Source organism: Coffea eugenioides, chromosome 10 (genome assembly GCF_003713205.1).
Source record: "Coffea eugenioides isolate CCC68of chromosome 10, Ceug_1.0, whole genome shotgun sequence".
Classification (NCBI taxonomy): Eukaryota; Viridiplantae; Streptophyta; class Magnoliopsida; order Gentianales; family Rubiaceae; genus Coffea; species Coffea eugenioides.
The window spans coordinates 2236417-2259914 of NC_040044.1; the positions used below are offsets into that span (position 1 = coordinate 2236417).

The 23498-nt window shown below is 37.7% G+C and overlaps 3 protein-coding genes across 6 annotated transcripts; 2 read left to right on the forward strand and 1 right to left on the reverse strand.

The window, feature by feature from the left end:
• The first annotated feature begins 243 nt into the window (after positions 1 to 243).
• LOC113750897 (maf-like protein DDB_G0281937) lies at positions 244 to 5534 on the forward strand. Of its 3 annotated transcripts, XM_027294837.1 has the most exons (10): positions 244 to 352; positions 498 to 569; positions 672 to 746; positions 1079 to 1162; positions 1518 to 1598; positions 2846 to 2915; positions 2993 to 3084; positions 3674 to 3715; positions 3796 to 3876; positions 5115 to 5534. In XM_027294837.1, the coding sequence occupies exons 1-10, from the start codon at positions 296 to 298 to the stop codon at positions 5184 to 5186; spliced, it is 726 nt and encodes a 241-aa protein (XP_027150638.1). In that variant the 5' UTR covers positions 244 to 295; the 3' UTR covers positions 5187 to 5534. The 3 variants fall into 3 exon arrangements, with proteins under 3 accessions (XP_027150638.1, XP_027150640.1, XP_027150641.1); XM_027294839.1 differs by lacking the exon at positions 1518 to 1598; XM_027294840.1 differs by lacking the exon at positions 1079 to 1162.
• A 2130-nt stretch (positions 5535 to 7664) lies between these two features.
• Positions 7665 to 8439, reverse strand: LOC113749918 (protein RADIALIS-like 3). Its single transcript, XM_027293797.1, has 2 exons — positions 8126 to 8439; positions 7665 to 7908 (listed from the first exon to the last, which is right to left on the reverse strand). The coding sequence occupies exons 1-2, from the start codon at positions 8383 to 8385 to the stop codon at positions 7884 to 7886; spliced, it is 285 nt and encodes a 94-aa protein (XP_027149598.1). The 5' UTR covers positions 8386 to 8439; the 3' UTR covers positions 7665 to 7883.
• A 7719-nt stretch (positions 8440 to 16158) lies between these two features.
• Positions 16159 to 21264, forward strand: LOC113749665 (probable LRR receptor-like serine/threonine-protein kinase At2g16250). 2 transcript variants are annotated; one of them, XM_027293490.1, is made up of 5 exons: positions 16159 to 16663; positions 16741 to 19021; positions 19225 to 19353; positions 19798 to 19820; positions 20235 to 21264. In XM_027293490.1, exons 2-5 carry the CDS (start codon positions 17046 to 17048, stop codon positions 20834 to 20836), a joined length of 2730 nt encoding a protein of 909 aa, XP_027149291.1. In that variant the 5' UTR covers positions 16159 to 16663; positions 16741 to 17045; the 3' UTR covers positions 20837 to 21264. The 2 variants fall into 2 exon arrangements, with proteins under 2 accessions (XP_027149291.1, XP_027149290.1); XM_027293489.1 differs by having other exon boundaries at positions 16746 to 19021.
• The last annotated feature ends 2234 nt before the right edge of the window (positions 21265 to 23498 follow it).

Below are 23498 nucleotides of genomic sequence, written 5' to 3' on the forward strand. Positions count from 1 at the left end.
AAAATTCCTTGTCCTCTGTAATTTTTATAAAAATAAAAAAATGGAGAATGGAGTTGAAGGGAAATTTTTGCTTAAAGGGTCAGAACAATAATTGGGTCAGATTTTAAAAAGTAGAATGGGCCTCGTACAATTGGGCTAGCTAATCTCTTATATTTAGGTCTGTAATGTCCAAATTGGGCCATTCTCAACCGCGGTTATGGGTAGCAATTCGGGTTCCGTTATTGGCCAACCCGAAACTGACCTTTTGATCTTTTGCACCATCCTTCCCTGCATTCTATTGCTGCTCTGCTAGTGAATGAAGAAAGCTCGACTCCCCAAAGATATGGAACCAAATCCCAACTCAAATTTCAAGGTAAATTACAAATACTGCTTTTAAATTCAAGGCAGTGGGATGTAATAGCATTGTTGTTTTGTTTTCTATATTGAAAGTGTTCTGTTTCATTATTGAAGTAGATTTGCTGAAATTTTTGAGATGTTCTTGTTACTTCTTGTCGCAGGTAATCTTGGGATCATCTTCTGTTGCCCGCAAAAAGATTTTGGCTGACATGGGATATCAATTTACTACAATGGTATGCCGTGCTGCTTAAGGGGTCCCTCCTTTTGTTAGAGTTCTTCAGCTTATGTTTGTGTAGATATTTTCAGTTTGATGGACGTGGTGGTTGTTTTTCTAGTCTGCAGATATAGATGAGAAAGCCATACGGAAAGAAAAGCCAGAGGAGTTGGTCATGGCTCTTGCTGAGGCAAAGGTACATTTTTTGAACTTTTGTTAGAGTTGCAAAAATTTGCTGGGTAAATTCATATGTCAATTTGTTAAGCATTGCAGATGAGGCCTTTCGTTCTTGAAATGGTAAAACTACTTTGTTTCCTTTTTGAGTGCTTAGTTATGGTGTTTCTGACTCTTTATGAGTGCAAAGAACTTAAGGTGCACTAAAAACTGTACTTTTTCTGCTTATGGTACTTGACTTGTACATTTCTTTTCCTACCCAACACTAAAAGTCATAGGCTTTTTATTGCTGTCTAATATAACTAGACTTTTTTTTTTTCGATTGAGGTGGTCTAAATTGCAATTGCATCTCAGGCAGATGCCATCATATCAAAATTTCAAACTATTCAAAATGAAGGGAAGGATGTCAAACCCACAATTCTAATTGCTGCAGACACAGTATGTGCGTTATTTTTGTCCGTTTTATTAGTGCTTCCCACTTCGATGATAGTAAGTGCAGCATGTCCCGTAACCTGTTACCACAATTTGTTCGAGGATACAACTGAGCCTATGTTTGTAGTTTTAGTCTCCGAAATTGCCTTGCTTTGTGAGATCTTTTTGAGTTAACATCTTTTTCTTTCCTGAATTTTCAACCAGAAGATAGATGCATGGGGCAGAGTCATATTTCTATTGCCGGTTTTTGGCCTGTCTCAATGCAGTAGGGATCTCATTTGGTTTTTCTATGCTTCATGAACTGCTTTGATAGGATCATATGGTTTAGGAACTTACTTTAGCTAATCAAACTTTTTATTAGGCAGAAGCCATCATACCAAAGCTCCAAATTGAAGAATACAACATGGATGCTGAGCCAGCGCTTCTAATTACATGTGACCAAGTATATCACATCTTCATGAACTTAACATTTTATGGTCATTATGTTTCTTGGATATTCTTGTTCTTTCTAATTTCTTTGATGTAAGATTTGTCTTTGTCTTCTTTTTATGCTTTAATTTCTAGTAAATTACTGTCAGTGTAACTTATCTACTTGCATATATGTGCCATTAATGTCAAAAATGGTTGACTGTGCTTCTTTCTGAGCTTCTTGACTCAAATTTGCTGATATATCATGGTGAGTTTTAGTTTTATTAATTGGTAATATGGTACACTTAAACTGAGAACTTCTTTTTTTGATGTATTATGGATTCCAAAAAACTTGTACATTTGACAACCTGTTGACTTAAAGGTGAAGCTTTTCCTTTAAAGTCTTAGCAGATAGAGGTTGGAAGTTCATAAAGCCCATTAAATGAGCATGGAATGGCAGTTATGGGCTCTATTTCATAGCAACTAAAAAGCAGTTTGAAACTGGGAAAGTCTCCACTATCCACTGAAACATCACGTTTTCTTGGTCATCTGTAAAACTTTACATGATTGAATGATGAGAGAGTTGCTTTCAAAGACTTAAGTAACGAGTTTGGTATCTAAATGGCATGTTCGATGTAGTCAGTCAACTTCTTTACGTTTCAAACAGGTTAGATTTTTTATCTAACTGAATTTCTATGTCTTATAAATGTTGCTGATACTCCGTATGGTTTGTATCTGAGATTCTAAACGGCAGTGCACAGTTCTGTTTTACTGCTTCATCAATTAAAAATAGTAATTTGCTTTCAACTGCAAGTTTATTTTGTTGTGAGCAACATATTAGCGAGAAACAAAAGGCAGGAGACTTTGATCAGTTTATCAAGATTATCTGTTTGTCCTGTTTCACTACTTATCAAATGGCTTCATGTGTTCATTTTGCCTAGAAATTGTATAATTATTTTGAAATGTTATTTTTTCGATTATGAATATCTTGTAGAAGATAAATGTGCTGTTTCCGTCAAAGCATGCAAGTCAAAGGTGTCTGAATTTTGTTATTCTTGTGTGTTCTTTAATCACCTGTATCTTGGCAAATGTGCTAGCAGTAAAGTATGTGGTAACTAGATGTTTGTAGTCCTCATGTTCTTTGTATCCTCGAGCAAATATGGATTTCAGGTGGTGGGACATGTTTTTTAGAACATTCAGGATTGTATGATTTCTTTGAGTAGTTTTTTGCTAAATGGAACTTTTGGGTTAGTCTTACCACTATATTGAAATGATTTGAAGGTGGTGGTATATGAAGGTAATATCAGGGAAAAGCCATCCAGCAAAGATGAAGCACGCCACTACATTAAAGGTAAACCTTCCTAATCTTGCAGATCCTTGCTGTAAATTCTTCAATTGTTTTGGCAGTCTTAAGTGGTAACATTGTAGGTTACTCTGGGGGATGTGCTGCTACTGTAAGTTCTGTTGTTATTACCAACCTCAAGTCAGGAATCAGAAAAGGAGAATGGGACAAAGTTGAGGTACTATTTTAATCAATTTTAGTTAATAATTCATTTTGAAGTCCAGTGGCAGATACTTTACATGACTTCAAGAAGATTTATACAGAAACATTTCAAATATACTTGATCTAATATGCATTGCCTTCTTGCAAAACTTATAGAGTACATTACTCACATCAAATGAAGTACATGCATTGGCTTTTTTAGCTGAGCTTTGTCAACCAGATAGACTTGCTACTGCTAGAATGGATTCTTCGTCAGCTTGTTTCTCTAGAAGAACTAGAATTCCATCACCTGTTAGGCTGTTACTCTTTTGTTGGAGAACACTCAGGACTGAACTTTTAGCTCAATATATGCATGTATTTCTATACAAAGCTTTTGGTTTGGAGCTTTTAGTGGTATGGAACTCTGTTATTTAGTGATTTTGAACTTAGTGAAACTGATGGATATTACATTCTCCTGAGGAGCCACTTTTGGTTGGTGTCAACTTTGATGAGCAGGGTGCCCTCTCTGATTTGTGGGGGTTGCTTACTTGTACTGTTGTTTTTCCAAATCCTTGTGATTTACCTTTATGAATGTCAACCATGTGATGAATGATGATCTCTTGCAGATACGTTTCCAGGACATACCAGATCAAGTGATAGACAGCTTGGTACATGACCTTTATCCAACTTCCTGCATATTTATCTGTTATTTGATGAGGATAATGATGTGCTTTGTTTGTTTTTGAAGATCGAGGAGGGAAATGTGCTGAATGTTGCTGGGGCACTAATCATCGAACATCCCCTTATATTGCCATACGTAAAAGAAGTGGTTGGTTTCTATTTGTCTGCAAGCTTTCTATGATTTTCATGAATTTTTAATTAAGATGGCATCAGATTAATTTCTACGAGCTTTTGACAGAAAGATATGGGAGTCAAAGTTGAATACAACCTGAAGGGTTATCTACCCAAATAGTGTCTTTTTTATTGGAAATTTAAAAAAAAAGGAGAAATATTGTTGGTTTTAATTTTTTTTAGAAGTATAGAATTTGACTCGGTTATCTAAGAAACGTTTATTTATTCTTCCTTTCAGCAAATTTCAAATTTCTCCGTCTCCCTTCTTCAACAAAACAACAACTTTTCCCTCTTTCTGCCTTTCTCGGTTTGCCCTATGTGCCCTTTTCCAACCGAGTTTGGTTCTTATTTTGCCGTTATATTGGCTGATTTGCCATCCAAAGGTGAAATTTTGGATACATTTCATAGGGTGATTATTTTTTCCCAAATTTTAAAATTGATTTGTCATTGTAGAAGGGGTACGTACAATAAGCAGTGTGTCTTGAGTTTGTGACTCTGACTGGCCATCATGTTCTGAGAAGATTAATTTTTGGGTTTGTCATTTGTTGTTTTCTCATCTTTTCTTATGATAAGATTAGTATTATGGTCCTCTTTTTTGTTATCTTGGATCTCTTTTGTTTCTGACAAAGGAAGTCAATTTCTCTATTAAAAGCGAGTAACAGTTTTTTTTTTTTTTTTTTAAAAAAATTCTGACAAGACAAGCAATATTTGGATAAATAACCTCCTCAATTGCCAGCTACTGCAACCCTCCCACAGAGAGAGAGAGAGAGAGAGAGAGAGAGATGGAAATGGCAAAGAACTTCTTGTGGTTGACCAATGGTATTTTGTTAATGTAAACTAGCTCTCAGCCTCTCACCATTGTAGCGTCATTATAAAATTTCTCCCGTAATAGAATTCGTTGTGTTTGTCTGTAATGGGCCTGCATAGATGATACGGCTTTCTTTCATTGCTTGGAGCATTACCAGAAACCTTTCCAGCTGTGTTTCTAGATGGTATCCTCACTTGTTCAGATTCTTCAGACTAGGATCATGTTGTCTTGCTGAGGAAATACCAAAAAAGATTAGGATCCCGTCTATTTAGGAGGTTCAAGTCCTTTGGTAAGGCAAACTCTGCTTTTGATGTCAATGCCTCCAAAGATCTGCATCTACATCACTTTTCTATCGTTTCTTGGGCACTTGTTTTTGGTTCTTTGCTAATCACCTCTGCTTTTGGCAGGTGGGGGCGACTGATAGCGTGATGGGACTCCCCAAAGCTCTTACAGAGAGATTGATAAAGGAGGTTCTGTAGAAGCCTTTTGAGTTTGCTGGAGGTTGGATCCCGCGTGTGCATTTTTTTTGTCAATGCTCTCATGATTTTATGAAGCTGCATTCTCGCCACCATGTCTCTTGTACTAAGTTTTTAACATCTTGCGATAGAATGAGAAAGGTTGTCATTTGCCTTTGAATTCGAGCATCATCACCTACAATATTTTTAGGGTTCAGAATCCCTTCCAAAGCTGAATTTTGTTGCGAGAAGGAAAAGATAAATGGGAATGCCTTATATTTCAGTAAGATGTTTAGAAATGCAGGCTTCTCGTTTCTTTTTTCACTCTGAGACTAAGTACGCTTAAGAATTCGTAAGAATTATTGACATTGATATCGTGCGTGCCTTTCTCCGATGTTCTGTGATTTTAGGGAACTGAAGAATAGAATTTCCCTCCATTGCTTCCCTTGTAGTCGTTTTCAAAGGGCGGGGATTGAGTTCTGAAAGGCTGCATGGGTCGCATTTCATCATGTTGAATGTTGCTGATAACCGTAATTAGTCTCGAAATAGGCAGCTATTGATGATATTTTAATCTAGTGGTTAAAATTGAGTTCAAATTGTCAGTAAAATAGGCTCTTGGCTGTCAACTCGCATGAGAAAGGTATTGAACGCTGATACTATTGCCAACATCTAATCCACAAAAATAACAAGGAAAGAAAAAGTTTAGAATGGCAAAATTGGGTTCTAGATTTATACCTGAAGGGTTATACATTTGACACAGAGATAAGCTATTACATTACTTTTTTTTTTTTTTTTTTCTGACGGAGGGGGGATCCGAGCCATCGGGTAAACAGGATCCGACTAATCCCCACCGGTCCGAGAGGAGAGGTCCCATCCCACTGAACACGTTAATCATGCGACTCGAACCCTTACGGGAGACTGGACAACGATTCTTAAGGAAGATGCCGTGTGATCATGGGACTCGAACCCTTGCGAGAGACTGGACAACGATTCTTAAGGAAGATGCCGTGACCAAACGAGCTGCCCATGAGGGGCAAAGCTATTACATTACTTGCACCATCTCTTTTATTGTATAGGTATAGGTAGACATTGGTTGCAAGCCCCCTTCCTGTGTTTATCACATCGCTCAGGATCTTGGATCGGGAGTCCAGTGATTACAGAAGGCATGTAATTCTAATTAGCATGAACGTAAGGAAAACATGAAGATGACACCTTTATGATTCTCAGAATTTCAGAGTTCAGACCAACCTCAACCATTATTTTTTCTTTTCTAAATCCATCATTATCATATCTCATTATCCCTATATTTTTAGGTATGTCTATAGTCGCTGATTTATATAAATACTTTGGCAATAAGTTATAATCTCAAGCGATATGGGTAACATTGGAGGGAATGATATATGTACATGTGTATATAACTTTTAGAATTTTAGCAAATAAAGTTTTGACAAGAGCATATCTGGTCCTAAATGCATCCAATTTAAAGCAAAATTAAGACATTTGAATAGTATTTTCAACTACTTATAGAATTTTATCATGTCTAATCATATGTCCATTAAATTAAATTAAAAAAATAAAAACTAAAATAATAGCTAATTTAAACAACAAAAATTGAAGACTAATAACTTACGTGCTAACTAATAAAAAAAATTATTTTAAACTACAAAATTGAAGCTAATTGGAGCACCCAATTCGTGGATCTAAAACTCATTTTTATTCTCTATCCCCACTATTCCCAAGCAAAATACTCTAATGCGTAACTTTTGTGTATAGTTTAACAAATTTTTTTTCTTTCTCTTTTTGGTTTTTCATTAATTAGTTACTAACGTGCCATGACGTAAATTATTCTTAATGTTCAAGGTTAATTGCTAATCTTCTTCTTTTTAGGAAGTTTAATTTAACAAACATATGATTGCACGTGACTGATTTCGTTAGTAACTCGCAAAATCTATCAATTGTCCTAAATCTTATTCAAATTGATAACATTAAGGACCAGATTTATTTTTAAAACTAATTTAAGGACTAATATCATACTAGATACCAAACATTAGAGCCTGTATTTATTTTTGCTGAAACTTTAAAGACTAAAATCACATAGGTGCAACCAAACTTGCTTTTTTTTTTATTAGCATAATATATCCAAAATTGCATTGAGAACCAAGATTATAGGTGATCAATTAGAGTAGGTGGTTAGCGTTTTGAAGATTGTAGGAAGGCATATATAGCTGCTGATCAATCATAATCACCAATTCGTCATGCATGGAAGATTACGTGAATCGCAGCGCTGGTAATTTCAGAGCCGTAAATGGTTGCCGAGTCATTTACATCTTCCATTTTCTCCAGTTACACATCATACATGCAGCTTGATTATGTCAGTAATCTTCATATGATTAGGTCTTTAACTCATTTTCTCAGACATAAATACTTGATTATCAGGATTTGATCTTGTTTCTTATTTCATAGATGCGATGGAAGAAGAAAGATATAACACAGAAATTTGCAGCTAAACTTGAATTCTTTTGACATCAGCACAATAGGGGAAAGCTTTAAGTCACTTTTCAATGACTCTTCTATATGCAAAAGAACATAAAAATAAGGTACAATGATTTGATGGAAGACAAACTGATAAAGGACAAAGTCACAAGGTATCCTAATTGTCATTTCATTATTGCATTTGTTCAAGAGACGAAAGTAACCGACTTTGGATCCTTTGTCCTTGCTTTATTGCAGCTTCAGATACTTCATCCTGGAAAAGGAAGACATATCATCAGTCACCTGTATATTTGAGAGATATGTAGCTTCGAGGCTAGAAATTAGCTCCGTAGCGAATATTAGAAGTTCAAAAGATGTAGCACTATCTATGCAATCAGATACTGCAGATCATGGAAGGGATGTCGAAATCAGCACCGTCTGATAAATATGCAACATGGAAACGAGTAGTCGCTCATAAGATGATTAGTTACCTTTGTTCCTCGTGCATATATTGATATTCCTTATTGCTATTTCCATTGGAACTGTAATTGGGAAGAGGCACTTTCCCTGACTCGATATGATTTATGTCTTGCACAAGCATTTCATAGTGCCTCTTCACTTCTTCCACGGTCTTCCCACCCACAGCCTTGGCCAAATTGTGGAATCGGTCTGGAGTATCCTTGTCATAGGTGGCCAATGCATTCTCAAACAGCTTGTTTTGCTTAGCGGTCCATGTCGAGTTTGAGGCCATTGTTCAAGAAGAGTTAATTGGAGGTGATGGAAATTGTGAACGAGGAGGAAACTACTATTGCTTATTCTTATGTGAATGAGCTTAGAATGGTCACTCTATTTATAGCAGTGGAGGATAGATACAGCCAGGGCTGGTGGGCTCCGATGAGTTGCTTTTCGGGCTGCTATATGATGTCTTCTGGCAAATCAGGAGAATTTGTTATGATCCATGTGATTAACTGCACTTGCCAAACATTGGCTTTGCTTAGAACAATTAAAACCAAGAAAAACATGAGTCCAGACAGGCTTCTCTTTAATCAAGAAAAAGTTGCTCTTTTTCCTACTTTCACCTCATCATATCTGTTTAGTAGAGTAAAATGCATCTCGACAAGGTGGGTCCAAGTGAAAACAAGGGCCAATCCTGCGGCTGTTTGTACTAAAGCTCACGGGCACAATGTGGCCCAGGTTTCATTTTCCATGTTTTTAGAGAGTGAGATCAAGCTGTGCATCTTCTTTGTTTGGCAACTAAAGTACCTTTCTATGCTGGACGGTTTCCATTCTAGTAGATTTTGAAACGTATTATGGCTGTACTTCTTTACCATAATCCGAATGCTTGACAAGGATCCAAATTCCTAATGTACTTTAGCTGGCCGGATTAGTGCGTGGAACAGTTGTTGTTCATGCATTCAACCAGTTAAATGATTTTCCCTTTTTTAGCTCATCACTGAGCAGCCATATCACTTAAATTCTGCATTTTAAATCTTTTGTGGTCAAAAACCTACGGTCGAATATATCTTTCCATAACAAAAATATGTCCAGTATAAAGGTTGAGATAGAAGTCTGAATCAATGCGTGCATAACGTTCAAAAGATTGTGTTGATTGTACAAAGAAACGATGATCTTTACCAAATAATTTTCTTTTAACGGTGCTTGCTAGAGTATTTTATTATCCTCTGACTGTTATACATACAGATCCTGGTCCTTAAACCACCATTCAGCCATTCATGCGTGAGAGATCCTACACTTTATTTCTGTAATTTGTTATTATTATTTTTCCCCAAGATCAACTACATGGTGCAGGTCTTTTGGTTTGAAGAAGGAAAAAACTAAAAAATTGTAGCCAAAGTCAGAACTGTCTTGCAAGAAATGAACTTGTCACTGTGGTGAAAATCTGGCAGTAATCAAACATTAGAATAAGCTTATGTCCATGACTAATCTACAAGCATTCACTATCATCAAGTTCGTCTCCTTAAACCTACGACTGAAGATTAGACTCAGATATGAAGTTGTAACAAATTATTATTTTCAGTTTCTTTTTTCTCTATGAGATCGTCTTTCTCACCCCAATTTGCAATAGGAGCAGAAACATTATCTAGCACTGACCATTTTCCTTGAGTTCAAGAATGACGACTTGAGAAACGTAAAGGATTTGTTCTGATGATTAATTTTGCAGCAGCTAAGGCAACAGGAAAAGGAAACACTCGATGATTCTGCATGTGTTGCTGGATTTAATCCTAAGCACTTAAGCATACCATCCTGCCCTCTTGTTCACTGTAAGCCATTGAAAACACTGCTGAACGAGATTAGGAAGATTTATCCTGTCAAGTGCCAACTTGTTACTGAGCTCAAAAACAGTAATTTTTGGTCCACCAATCCCTGTAATTAACTAAAATTTTCAAATTCACCAGAAACTGGTCCATGGAGGTACATTGTAATCCTGCTTCTAGATGGAATCCTTATCATCCACGTGGATGTCCAGTAAAATTTCATCTTTGTGGATGTTAGACCTTTATCTCCCATAAGCTTTATGAACAATTTTCCGTTGCCATGGCCCTAGACTGCAAGTTGGTCTAGACCTTTGATTCCATATTGATTCTTTTGTGACTAAGACTCCATGGATTCAGCAATGTTACATGATGATAATTGTTGACTTTTGAAAAAGAAATTCTACAAAGAAGGCATGGCTTATTCATTTGATCCTGAGAACGTCGATAAACTCCATGAGGAGATAACTGGTTGTAGAAGGAAGTCGTGATGGAATATAAGTAATAACAACTGATACTCAATCAGGGAATGGCCTTTACATACATTGCTGGAGGCTAAAATAATTTGCAGTGCCATTATTTTCACACTATTTAGGAGTTCAGAGACTCAAAGTGCTACACATACCTACAGGCTTGAACGATCCCAAGCTAATGTTGTAATTGGTTGCTCTCCCATCAGAACTTTGACCTCTAATTTGGGATCCAATTATGAATCTTTAGACTGTTAGTACTTGTATCAGATATCGGGTTTCAACATCAGTAGAAGTATTGTCCTGCCCAAGTTTTTTAAGCACTTGACCAAGATATGGTTTGTATTCTAGTAGCAATGCATATCTGATGAAAGTGAGTTCCAACAACATTAGTGGAACAATTCTTAAAGGTGATAGTCAAGAGATACACCAGGGTACTGATATCTGATTCCTTATCATCCTTGATCATATGCAGCAGAAAGTCCTTTGCAGATACCAATCCTTTCACTTTCAAAATCTTTCAGAAAACTTTGCCTACTTTCTTCGTGGTTCCTGACTCTCCGCTTACAAGTTGAAGGATAGATGGATACCCTCAGTCCCAATGGTCCAAGATGTAAACTTTTGATTCCTTTGGAGATTCTTCAGACTGATTCGAAGATTAAGTGTGTTGCCTACCAATCTTGTCCTTACTCATTCATATAGGTTTTACAAGATCATGTTCAGAGTTGCAAAAGTGAAAATTCCTCATTAGTTCAGGGAAAGGACCTTGATCTTTTGGGGGGCCCAAGTTAAAAAATTATAGCTTTTGATGACCAACAAATCATATTCGAACTTTTCTTGATATTAGATGTAATTAGCCAATTCTTTTCAGAGCAGTTCATGCTGAAATACCAGAGAATAGTTACAAAAGCATGTTGGCATATGAAAGGATGTCAAAGCTGATCCCCACCTACTCATCCACTTAGGCTGCCTCGACCAAAACCAAACTTGCCCACAATTTTTGCAGTATTCAAACTTCGTACTTGATAGTTCGTTTAAGCAAAGAAGGGGTTAAATAACAAACGAATGAATATTCCTAGTTTTTCTCAAATTTAAGAGGATCATGCAAGTTGAACTACTTACACATCTCCGCTTTGCTTAGCACTGAATCTGTTGAGGATAATATCAGAAGGATTATCTGATGGAACTGTCAGCTAGGAAGGTGATAAAAAGTGCAGAATTTTCCAGCCCGGAATGAATAGAGAGAACCTAACATCCCATGCAACAGGGATAGATCCGGGAATTGTCTAGAAGGGACCCAAAAAAAATGAAGGTTGATTTGACAAGCAGATACTGTACGAAGATTCAGCAGGGCCTCCTTCAAGGGTAAGATAAGGATTCTTGCCTCTTTATGCTATCTGTGATACTGAGATTCATCACATAAAACAAGGAGGTAAATAGAAATTTTCTACCCACCTTTTATTTCTCAGCTGAAATACTTCGAATGCGGAAAGGCAGTTCTGAAATGTCCTTATACTATGACGTAGCCTATGAACCATATCCAAGCAAAATATTTCTGCGATCAGGTGATTTTAAGGTTGCTTGCAGAGATAAATAATCTATAGCTCACAAAAAGAGTGAATAAGAGTGGCATTGCCATTTTTATCTTCCTGCAGCTATCACAGAAGAGTTTGGTTAATGCAGAAAGAAGACAATAAATTCATTATGTTCAGAAAAGCACGTGGATGGCTTTCTCTTTTCAGTGGAAGACCTGCGAATTTGTGGAAGTCTTTCATGTCAGTTCAGAGTTCAAAAGTTTGTCCCCTTGCCGAAGTAGAAGGTCAAATTGCTGCTTTGGCAATCTACTTTTGGAACCATTTGAAATCAGCTGATCGTCAGGATAAAAGCCTAACAGACTAGTGTTAAGGTCTTGTTAAACTGGCTACCAATGTAGTCACATATGAAGCTATTTACACATACTTTCCATCACTAGAACGAGACTTCAGCATTTAGGTCCCAAACTAAACCCTGCATGCAGCTCCTTATTTTCCTAGATTGCCTTGGACTGATCAACTGATCATAATGCTGAACAATATGAACAACCCTACTAGCATCGAGTCTAGGGGAGCAAATTAGGAGAGACAAAGCTAATCTCATTAAAACTGCTCATTTTATTTTCAAAGTGGAAGTCAATTGTAGACGAATATTAAATAGTTTTAAAGAGAAAAAAAGATGGTAATTTCCTAAAAAGTGCTCATGTTGTTCTCGAACTGGAACCATAACTGAGAATATTTATATATATATATATATATATAATTAGCTTTATATAATATACATATAATGATCAAGCCCATTATTCTGTAACATTTGCTTTTTCATAAGAGAAAGGATGAAGTCTTGGAAATAACAGAACCTGCCTGATAAAAGGGAACCATGCTTCTTCGAAAACCCCGAGAACAATGAACAGAAGCCCATGACAAGCGTAAGCCCAGCATCCTACTGAAAACATATTTTACTTTTTCTAAAAACGCTCTGTCCAAATCCATTTGGTTTTTTCAGTTTCTTTCTTGTACACCATATAACAAAATACGTTTGGGCCCTCTTACCCGATCCCGAACGATTGGTTTCAAGTATACCTGACAATTGGGCGGGTTGGGCAGATTTTGGACGGGTTGATGTTGGGTTTTCATTTAAATGGGTTACACCCAACCCGCCCAATTTTAGAGTGGGTTAATTTTGGGTTGGGTCATATTGGGTTATCTCAAACCCATAACCCAAATATGATCCAATATATTAATTAATAGATTTTGATACATAAACTCTCTCAAATACATTTTTACATACAAAAAAAAAAAAATTCACACACATAGATACACATAATTTTACACACTAAAACACTGATAGACACAAAAATATACTCATTTCTTAAGCTCTTTTGAAATATATTATTTTTACACATATAAACACATTACAATACACACTAATATATTTTTACAAATACACACACATACTAACTATTTAAACTACTTGGATGAACTCACTATTTTTTATACAAGTAAGGATTTTCAAACTGAGTATAGCTTTGGTCCAAACTAAGAGATATTTTAAAACTCAAATTCTTATTTATTATTGCATGAGACACATGTCAATCAACTAAATAATGTAACGAGTGTAACGGACAAAATTATAACAAAGAATCTCTTGCCAAATAATTAGCTTTCAAGAAACCATATCTTTATAATTTCAACATTTAGCATACAAATCTTTCGTGAAGGGATTAACAAAAATTTGGCTATTAGTTCAATATTTAATCGCTCCATAAACGAATTTTTACAACACTTGTCTCAGAAATGTTTATTGATATATATTTGCCATAGGGACGACTCTCGGTCAACTAGTCATAGGCTGATGATTCTTGCTCTACAATAGCAGAGGTCAAATTACGTTTAAATGATAATTGCTAACCCCTTTACTAAACCATCAAAAAGTCCAACCAAAATACAGGGAACTTACTCAAAAAATTAACACTTTTTTTTTTTTTTGCCCCGGGGGGTTTTTTTTGGGGGTGGTGGTAACAGTTTTGTACACAAGAATGTCTTTTTCCATGTGGCAACAGGATGGGTTATACTTGCATAGAAAACATACAAAGAGAGAAAAATTGGATAATGGGTGCCCAATACAAATACCCAAACCGTCTAAAATATATATGGATTTTTATTACCCAACCCAAAATTTACCCAATACCCAACTTACCCAACCCAACCTCTCAAATTAGTGGGTGGGTTGGATGGGTTGTTGGGTTTTGGGTATAATTGCCAACTCTAGTTTCAAGCGTAGCAAAGTGGGTATCAGTTTTTTAGCATGGTACGTGAGGACTCGGGGTACCTTTGAGCCCATTGAAGCATTAGGATTATGATACATCTACAACTGAATCAAACCCATGCATTCTTAGTCTAGCGATCAAGATTGAGACCGAAAAAGTTAAAAAAAATTCGGAGTTCAAATTACACTACTATGTGTATGTTTCTTTTCCCATAATTTGTAACTTATAGAAATTGTTGTAACAAGTAGCGGTACGTAGTCGCAACAAACTAATCAAATTAATAAGAACTCTGCAATGGAATTTCAGTTATGGATTCTGATTTCACTTTTGCAAATTAATTTATAGCCCAATAAAGAGTCAACATTAAATTGAGTCATATTACAAACCTTTAGCAAATTAATTTATTGAGCAATGAAGAGTCAACCTTAAATCGAGTCATGTTAGAGCGAGGGATCAAAGTTTCAACGTACACGTCGGCAATAGGCACTTGGGGTTGACTCACGCGGAAGTATGCAACTGTTGTAGCCAATTTGGTAACAATAATCAATGTGGACGTTGAATTATACCTTCGAATCGGACAACAGAAATTTCCCTGCCCAAGAGGGAAAACATCAATTTCAAGTGAAAAAGGAATTCAATTATTGAATAGTCTTTGGTAATAATTCTGCACGCTGATAATTGATTGGAGTAGTGCATGATTAGGAGAAGACCAAGTCAACTGACGCGAACCCTAGTCATCCCTGATGAAAACTATAATCCAATCTTTAATCAAGTGTATGATTGTCCATCCAATGACATTGAAATTTATTAGGTTCATTGTATTCGTTGATTTTAAGTCTATATGCATTTGTGCGTTTGTTTGATGTATTTTTTCTGTCATTACTGTAGACTTATTAAATAAAATGATCTTTTCTGTAAAAAAAAGACGTAACCCCGAATTTTTTTTAGTGTTTTTAAGTCCATCAGCCGCCTCCTTGTTCTTAGTCCTTGGTTCTAACTGGAATAAATCAAACTGAATAGTACTTCTAAAACTGCGAATATGGAATTTATTACGTTACTTTTGCTTCTAATCTTTGCTAATATTGGTCCGCGCCTGTTTAGTTACCATGAAGACGTCACTTAATTCAACCAGATATTCTTTTCAGATTGTGATTCTGACCAATGACTTTTGGTTAGTAATTGTAGTTTGACCTGTATTATTATCCCTACCAAGCTATTTATATTCACATATTTCATTGTTCCAAGATGTTTTAGACGGGCTTGCAGAATTAATTTAGTCATGTAATTACAAACTCATGGAAGAATCACGATTTGATTAGTCACAGAACAGATAGAAATGATGTAGTAGCGGGGTAATTAATAATATGCACATCAAGCAAAATAAAAATTTGGTCAAATGATTATATAATTTTGGTTGTAACATCCTATGCTGTTATTTTTTTTTTTTTTTGTCGACACAGGGGTGTCCGGGTCAATCTTTACGGGGCCCGACTAATCCTCTGCGGCCCGGACCCAGCGCCCCAACCCGGTCCGAACACGTTAAGTGCGCGGAGGAATCCAGCGGAGCGGAGACTCGAACTTGTGAGCTCAAGATTCACTGGTGAAAGGCGCTGCCGCTGGACCATTCACGCGGGGGCTTGTAACATCCTATGCTGTTATTGCAAATTTTATTTCCTCCTTGTTCACACCACAATAGATGTCTTGGACCAGTTGATGGGTCTACTTGCTCGAATGAAGAAAGTTCATGCTCTTCCATCTCTAATGAGTTAAAAGAGAAAAGAAAAATCAAACCTCATACGTCTCAACTCAGTCTTATCTTCATCTTTTGGCCTATTAAGTACCCTTTATGTTTCCCGGAAACTAATGGTGATGGTTGACTTAACATTATTGAATCCAAAGTCTCTAGTTTAGATTCCAGAAAACGACAAAACTTCCACGCGAAATTACAAAACACCAAGAGAAGCGCGCGAACTGGGGGCTGGAGAGACACGGATACCGTTATTCCTCGAGTCTTCTTCCACTTCCCAATATAATCATAATCCCCGTTCCCCAGTTCCCACAACTCAGAATTCTTAAACCTCAACCTGTTCAACTCAGCAGTCATCCAGACTTCAGAGTGCACAGGATAGTATTGCAGCATTAATGGAGCTCTGGTCTGGATAGAGCTGAAAGGGACGTGTGTTGAAATTGAAATGAACGGTTGTGGCGGTTGTGGAATGCCCTCTTGCCATTAATAACACCTTACTACCATACCAGAACTACCACTACTTATTAACTTCCTCCTGCCATTATTACCCTCAGAGTCAGAGACAGGGACACACAGCAGTCATACACGGTCCGATACTCGGACAGTTACGACCCCTCATGGGCTCGTTCATTTGATTTATGGTCCAAAACAAAAGCCTTTCTGCTGTGTTGAAAGTTGAAACTGAAGAATCAAAGGCAAAGCTGGTGATCCGCCAAACTACCAAGTTCCTACACTGGGTAAACAAATTTATCATACTAGTTTCTTATGCTCCATTTTGCTGTCACTGTCGCAAGCTTATTCATTTAATGATCAGGGCAGACCAACATTTGCTGTGGAAATAAGGTGGAAGCTCCATTCTATTGCTTTACCGGTCCCAAAGTGGAAACAGAGCTCAAGACTGCATTTTTTCTTCTTGAGGGAGCTCAAATTTATGGTAGAACTCACCGGCTGAATCGGGTTATGGACTTTGAATCAAGATTACGTGTTTATTCTTGAAGGTGCTGGATTACTATAACATAGACCTTAGCAAGTGCCTAATCAGCGTAAAAGGTTGTGCTTGTGCATGTTCAAATCAAAATTGCACTTTTCACCTTGAGGCAGCTGGATTGTATCATTGACATGCTACAGACCTTAGCAAGTTCATTTTTGGTTCCAAGGGTCATGGACGGTCAATTCAAGGTTGCATTGTTTTCCCTCTTGTTTTTCAACTTTATGCAGACGGAGCAGGTTCTAGCAAGCTCCGGCTCGGAAAGATGGGCTTTGCTGGAGCTCAGGGCATCCCTTGGTATTAGAGCTCGATACTGGCCCAAAAAGGTCGAGCCTTGCTTAAACTGGACAGGGATTGAATGCCAAGATGGGAGAGTGACAGGAATAAGCTTATCTGGGATAAGGAGAACTCGGGTTGGAAAGCGAAATCCACGGTTTGCTATTTATCCTTTAAGCAATTTGACCTCATTATCTTCCTTCAATGCTTCAGGGTTTCTACTTCCTGGGCCAATTCCAGAATGGTTAGGCCAAAGACTAGCTACATTACAGGTGCTTGATCTCAGGTCTTGTTCAATTTATGGATCAATTCCTGACTCATTGGGAAGTTTGTTTAGGCTTAATTCTTTGCATTTGTCTGAAAATACGATTACTGGGACAATTCCAGCTGCATTGGGGAAGCTGAATTCCTTGTCAGTTCTTGATCTTTCAAAAAATTTATTAACAGGGCCAATTCCTAGCGCTATTTCAGCTCTTAGGAACCTTAGTAGTCTTGATTTGTCTTCAAACTTCCTTTCTGGGGCGATTCCTACTGAGATTGGTTCACTTTCTAGTCTTAAGTTCTTGAGGTTACACGACAATAGTTTCAGCTCTTCTGTTCCTGCTCAGCTGGGTAATCTTTCTGCCTTGGTGGAGCTTGATCTTGGTTACAATTTTTTGTCGGGGCCATTGCCTGAGGATTTAGGACGGATAAGTAGTTTACAGAAGTTGTTAATTGGGAATAATGAGCTAGAAGGTGCTCTGCCAGCTAGAGTACTTTTGGATCAAAAATTTGTGGAATTTGTAGTTCTCAGGAACAACAAATTTGATGGTAAATTTCCTGATGTCTTGCGGTCAGTGCCGCATTTACTGTTTCTAGATATCTCTGAGAATAACTTCACAGGTGAATTGCCAAACCTTACTGCTTTCTCTGATAATGCCGGCACCAAGTTCAATTTCTCAAACAATTTGTTCTACGGAAATGTGCCCTTTGAAACTGGCGGAAATGTCTCACTTGATCTATCGAATAACTTCTTGAAAGGATTGGCTCCTACTACTACGAAAAGCAGTGTCAATATCAGCACCAATTGCTTTCAGAGCCTGCCAGATCAGAGGAGTATAATGGACTGCCAAAAATTTTATGCCAAGAGAGGCCTTCATTTTGATGGCAACAATGTTCCCGAGTCACCAGAACCTCCAATTTCGGAACATTCAAAGAAGAAAAACAAACTCACCTTTATATTGGTGGGAACTTTTGGTGGACTTGGCTGCATTTTGATTTTAGGGGTAGCATTAGCATATGTGCTAAAAGTATGTAACAAACGAAGTGGAAATGGAAGAGGAACAGCGGAAGTCAGGCATGTTTCAGTAAAGGATAGTAGGCCACCTCCTCAGATTCCTTTGTGCTTCTCAGGTCTTGGAGAAGAATTTACATACGAGCAAGTGCTCCATGCCACAAATAACTTCAGCGAAACAAACCTCATCAAGCATGGTCACTCTGGAGACATATTCCGTGGAACATTAGAGGGTGGAAACCTAGTAGCCATAAAGAGAGTTGATTTACAAGTTCTCAAGAAAGGGAGATGTACTTCAGAATTGGATCTTTTTGACAAGATAAATCACCCAAGGCTAGTCCAACTTATTGGTCATTGCTTAGAGCTTGAAAATGAAAAGATCTTGGTTTACAAATATATGCCAAATGGAGACTTGTCCAATTCCTTTTACAGGGTTAACCATTTGGATGATGATTGTTTACAATCTTTGGATTGGATCACACGATTAAAAATTGCAATAGGAGCTGCTGAGGCTTTATCTTACTTGCACCATGAGTGTAATCCTCCACTTGTCCACAGGTACCACACATTTCTTTCTTTCTGGCTGTAATGTATCATTCCTACTTTCTACTATAGAGAGCTTTTATATATCTTAATGACATTCGGGACTGATTCAAAGTATGGCTAGATTTAAAGGCAACTGATGCATATCCAAATGTTTCAGAAGAAATCCTGCTTGACTACCTCGTCATCTTATTCATACTATTATTTTGTGTTTGAAGAGATATTCAAGCAAGCAGCATCCTTCTTGATGATCAATATGAAGTACGACTTGGAAGTTTAAGTGACGTTTGCGCTCAAGGAGTGGAGAACAGTCAGCAAAGGATTTCAAGAATGTTCTGGATGGCACAGTAAGTACTTCTACCATTTACATTATCACAACTCGTGTCTGCATTTGACAATAGCTTTTCATGATTAATTTTATAAAACAAAATTTATGTCAGAGTGCATGCAAAGTGGACTTGTCATATTCCCAGTTAATTGGGTGATTAGGTTCGTTACTGGAAGGTTCCTGTGCTCTACTATCAGGGACTGAAACAGTTTTCTGGTTATCTGCATTGTGTTCTAAACTAAAACATGCTTGAGAATCACAAGCAAGCTTAAAGTAGCTAGAAAAGATAATTTACAACGATGTCATGTCAAGTTCTTTAGGTGTGTATTCATGCGAAATTTCAATAGCAAAGATGATAAGGTCCCATGCTTTTGTATAGTTTCCACTTCCTGATGTAAGCGATCTCTTAGTTTCATCTTTTTATGTTAGAAACATTAACCTTTTTAATTTTGTCAACGTGCAGGACTCCTGATAAAGGACCTTCAGGTACACTAAACTCCCGTACATACTCATGAGTAGAAATAGCTGAGGATTAATCACTTGTTTTGCATCAGCAACTAGGCAATGTTTGAGGTCGGTCTCCTACTTGGTCAAGGACGAAAATCCTGCACATAGCTTGAATCCCCTTTGACTTATCCATTATTGGCCTATCACATTATATCATGTTGGGGAGACCTTATGATTAATTGAAATGGGTTTTTTCAAACCATGTTGTTGACTCATGCATGATTTTGGGTTCCATAGAATTGTTTCATTCTGGCAATAACCTGTAGAGTCCTGTTGGCTTCTACTTCTAGGGACTTCTAAATATCTGAACCACAGAGTTTAATGGGTTTTCCAAACATATTATGTAATGCAATTGGCAATTGCTTAAATGCTATGCTCTTGGCAAATCAACAGGACCATCTGCAAGTTGTGCTTATGATGTATATTGCTTTGGAAAGCTCTTACTTGGGCTTGTCTCGGGTAAGCTGGACATCTGCAATTTTGAAGACGAGGGCTCTACAAATGAGTGGTTGGAAAACAATCTATCTTACATCAGTATACACGAAAAGGAACAGGTGGGTAAGATTATTGATCAGTCTCTTATCATAGATGATGATCTACTTGAAGAAGTGTGGGCTGTGGCGATAGTGGCCAAGTCATGCCTAAATCCCAAGCCTTCCAGACGTCCCCTGATGAGACACATCCTCAGAGCACTGGAAAATCCTTTCAAGGTTGTCAGGGAAGAAAATTTCAGCTCTGGAAGGCTAAGAACAACATCATCCAGAAGTTATTGGACCACTGCATTCTTCGGTAGTTGGCATCACAGCTCGTCTGAGAGTGCCAGTTTTCCAGGCCAAACAAGAAGAGAAGGTGCCAGTGATCTAAAACAGACAGGGAGAGCGGGGTCTCATGGAAGTGGCATGAATGAATACTCATCTTCACACAAAAGGTCCTCGAGCGAGATTTTCCCTGAGCCAGTGGATATTCAAGATCTAGAGAAGCAGGATGAAAACTAGGCAAGCTCTGAGTGATGTTGCCAGTAAATCTTTTCCCATCCTGGTATCGAGCAGTCCGTGTAACTTTGTGTGCGTCGAAAGGCTTTAGGCTTGAAAGTTGCCTCCTCCTGAAGGTCATTGATTTAGAGCCTTCTACAACTTTGATTCATTTGGGGATCCTCCAAGAAAATGACGATGAGCCTTTGGATCCAAATAAAAAAAGAGGTTTGAAGCAAGCTATGATTCTTGCTCTTGTCCTGCATGAAATGTAATGTAAATAGCCATTCAATGTAATTACGAGCATTAGTTTTTCACGATCTCATGCAAATTCAGAGGCATCCAGCTAAAGTATTTTGTTGTTAGTACAATCGGATTGAGATATCCATCTCCACCAATAAAACCGTTTTCTGATGCTAGGAGACGAAATATCACATATAGAAACGGCAAAAGATTCTTGAAGTTATGTACGTATATACATGGAGCATAACGTGAGAACTTGATAACGAATGGTGGGCAGAAAACAAAATAGGGAGTTGTGTGGCCTCGGGACTTCCCGTTTGTTCGAATTTCACAATGGCAATGGCAATGAGTATCAAAAGTTCCTCAATGGTAATAGGTTTTGCCTATTCCTCCTTTTCACTTGTTTGGAAGTTATGTTGCAAACGGGATCTATTAAATTTCTTTTTATTACTATAATGGATTTCCTTCTTGGCTTCTTCAATTGTTTTTCTTGCTTCATAATGGGATCGGCTGATCTCTGGAGCCAAACCACCAAATGCCAGCCAATGACCACAGCCCGTGACATCACGAAACATATATAGTCTCCAAAACCTCACTAGTTTAGCCAAATACTTCAAATCATCTCCACCAATTTTAGCAAAAGCAAAATTTCAATTGAAATTTAACAAACTATTTTTTTCAAGTTTGTACGAATCTGAAAACCCACCACCAATTGCTACTCAGAAAAAAAAAGAAATTCACCATGAATACCCAATACCAGCGAAATCAAGTAGAAAGGAGAAGAAACAAGGGGCAGAGCCGATGGTTGACTTGGGTCCCATCTCTAACTTGGATCATATGGTTGACCTATGTTGGAGAGAGAGAGTTTTGTGCAATGGAGGCTAAGAATATTTTTTTTTCTTTCATTTTTGTGTCTTGGTGGGTAATCAAGGCGAAAATGCCCAATTCACCCTGGAATGGCCACTGAAGACTTTTTGGCCTTCCATTACCATAGATTCATTACCATTGTAGGGTTCCAAACATTATCAATGACAATCATTGATGGTCATACCCATTGCCTTCCCCCTAAACCCTCCAACCAAACGGGTGGTAAAATGGGCTGGCAAGTTGTCCGCCGTCCAGAGCATCCTTCTTTTCTCTCAACACGCAAAAAGCGCCTTCAGATCTCTCTTCTTGTCACCGTCCATCAAATCCAGTATTGGGGCTCAGAAAGTCCGCCTTTCTTCTGTGTTCTTCTTCATCTCAGAGAAGCGCCTTCATTTGCCGGTTAGTTATCTTTAGATCGGTCTTAATTCTCGTTGTATATTGGCTTAGCTGATAATTTCTTGGATGTTTCCTGTATGGTTCTTGTAGATCTTTGAACGTAGTGAATGGTATCTCTTGCAGAGGAAACGCCAAACTTTCCTCTGGGTAGTATTTTTTTGCTTCAATTTTGTATAAAGATTACTTTCTTTCGAAGCCCAAAGAGCTTACGTCAATTTTTACAAACCTAAACCCCGAGGAAACTCCAAAAGTCGGTATCCTTTGAGGTCCCACAGGAGACTTATAACTACCAACCCAAACCCTCCCAACGCCGATGTGAGATACATCTCAGGGAATGACACCCCAAACCTCCACAACGGGGGAGCCTGCTTACTTAAGTCGGTGATTGTTGTCTTGTAAAACTATTCATAATCTTTTCGGATTTCTTCTTTCTTAGGCGAATTCAGAAGTAGTACTGAATTTTGGTGATTTTTGTCTTGTAAAGATTTATCTTGGAATCTTTTTTTTTTCCCCACGAGAATCCACTTGTGCTTTTGTTTTCAGGGATAGAGTACTCAATTTAGTGATTTGTGTATTGTAAAGGGCGAATGAAATGTTCCAAAGCATGGAGCAGAAACTGAATAACAAATGCCAATTACTAGCTATTTAAATCTACTTCTGTACACAAGTGGCACGTGATGCGATATCAAGGCCACCACTATAGCGACTTTTTACTGTATCAACATCTTTGAGTAACCTATGAATCCTTCTTTTTGAGTGGGAATCTGGAGTTTCCCTAGAGCCTGCTTGAGCATCTCCCATGAGGTCCACAGCAGGCACACTCCTCATTGATGCTTCTCTATCGGACTCTCCAGTTTTGATGATTTAGAATTTACATATTTGTTTGGCATATAATTAAGTGACTGGCACCAATTTGAAAAAGAAACCTTTGAACTAAAATTCTATACTTCACTTTTCCTCAAGAACTTAGGGCTCGAGACTTCTGCACCAGGCAGCATGCAGCATGTATTTCCTGTAGCATCAGTGTATGTAATCTATCCTGTTGATATTGCTAGATCACTACACATCGCATCAAGAGCTTTCTCTAGACCATTTACGCGTCTCTCCAGAGAATTCATCCCATTTTGTGAATGGTCAATAAAATTCTGAAATCCACAATAGTATAAAACTAATTTCAACT

Bases quoted from the DNA above. Each gene is read 5' to 3' on its own strand.
- LOC113749918 (XM_027293797.1), bottom strand. From the start codon at position 8,385: ATGGCCTCAAACTCGACATGGACCGCTAAGCAAAACAAGCTGTTTGAG. The intron at 7,909-8,125 runs GTAACTAATCAT...TTCCTTTTCCAG, and splicing joins TATATGCACGAGGAACAAAG to GATGAAGTATCTGAAGCTGC.
- LOC113750897 (XM_027294837.1), top strand. From the start codon at position 296: ATGAAGAAAGCTCGACTCCCCAAAGATATGGAACCAAATCCCAACTCA. The intron at 1,163-1,517 runs GTATGTGCGTTA...ACTTTTTATTAG, and splicing joins TTCTAATTGCTGCAGACACA to GCAGAAGCCATCATACCAAA. The intron at 3,877-5,114 runs GTTGGTTTCTAT...TGCTTTTGGCAG, and splicing joins TGCCATACGTAAAAGAAGTG to GTGGGGGCGACTGATAGCGT.
- LOC113749665 (XM_027293490.1), top strand. From the start codon at position 17,046: ATGCTACAGACCTTAGCAAGTTCATTTTTGGTTCCAAGGGTCATGGAC. The intron at 19,022-19,224 runs GTACCACACATT...TTGTGTTTGAAG, and splicing joins AATCCTCCACTTGTCCACAG to AGATATTCAAGCAAGCAGCA. The intron at 19,354-19,797 runs GTAAGTACTTCT...GTCAACGTGCAG, and splicing joins AGAATGTTCTGGATGGCACA to GACTCCTGATAAAGGACCTT.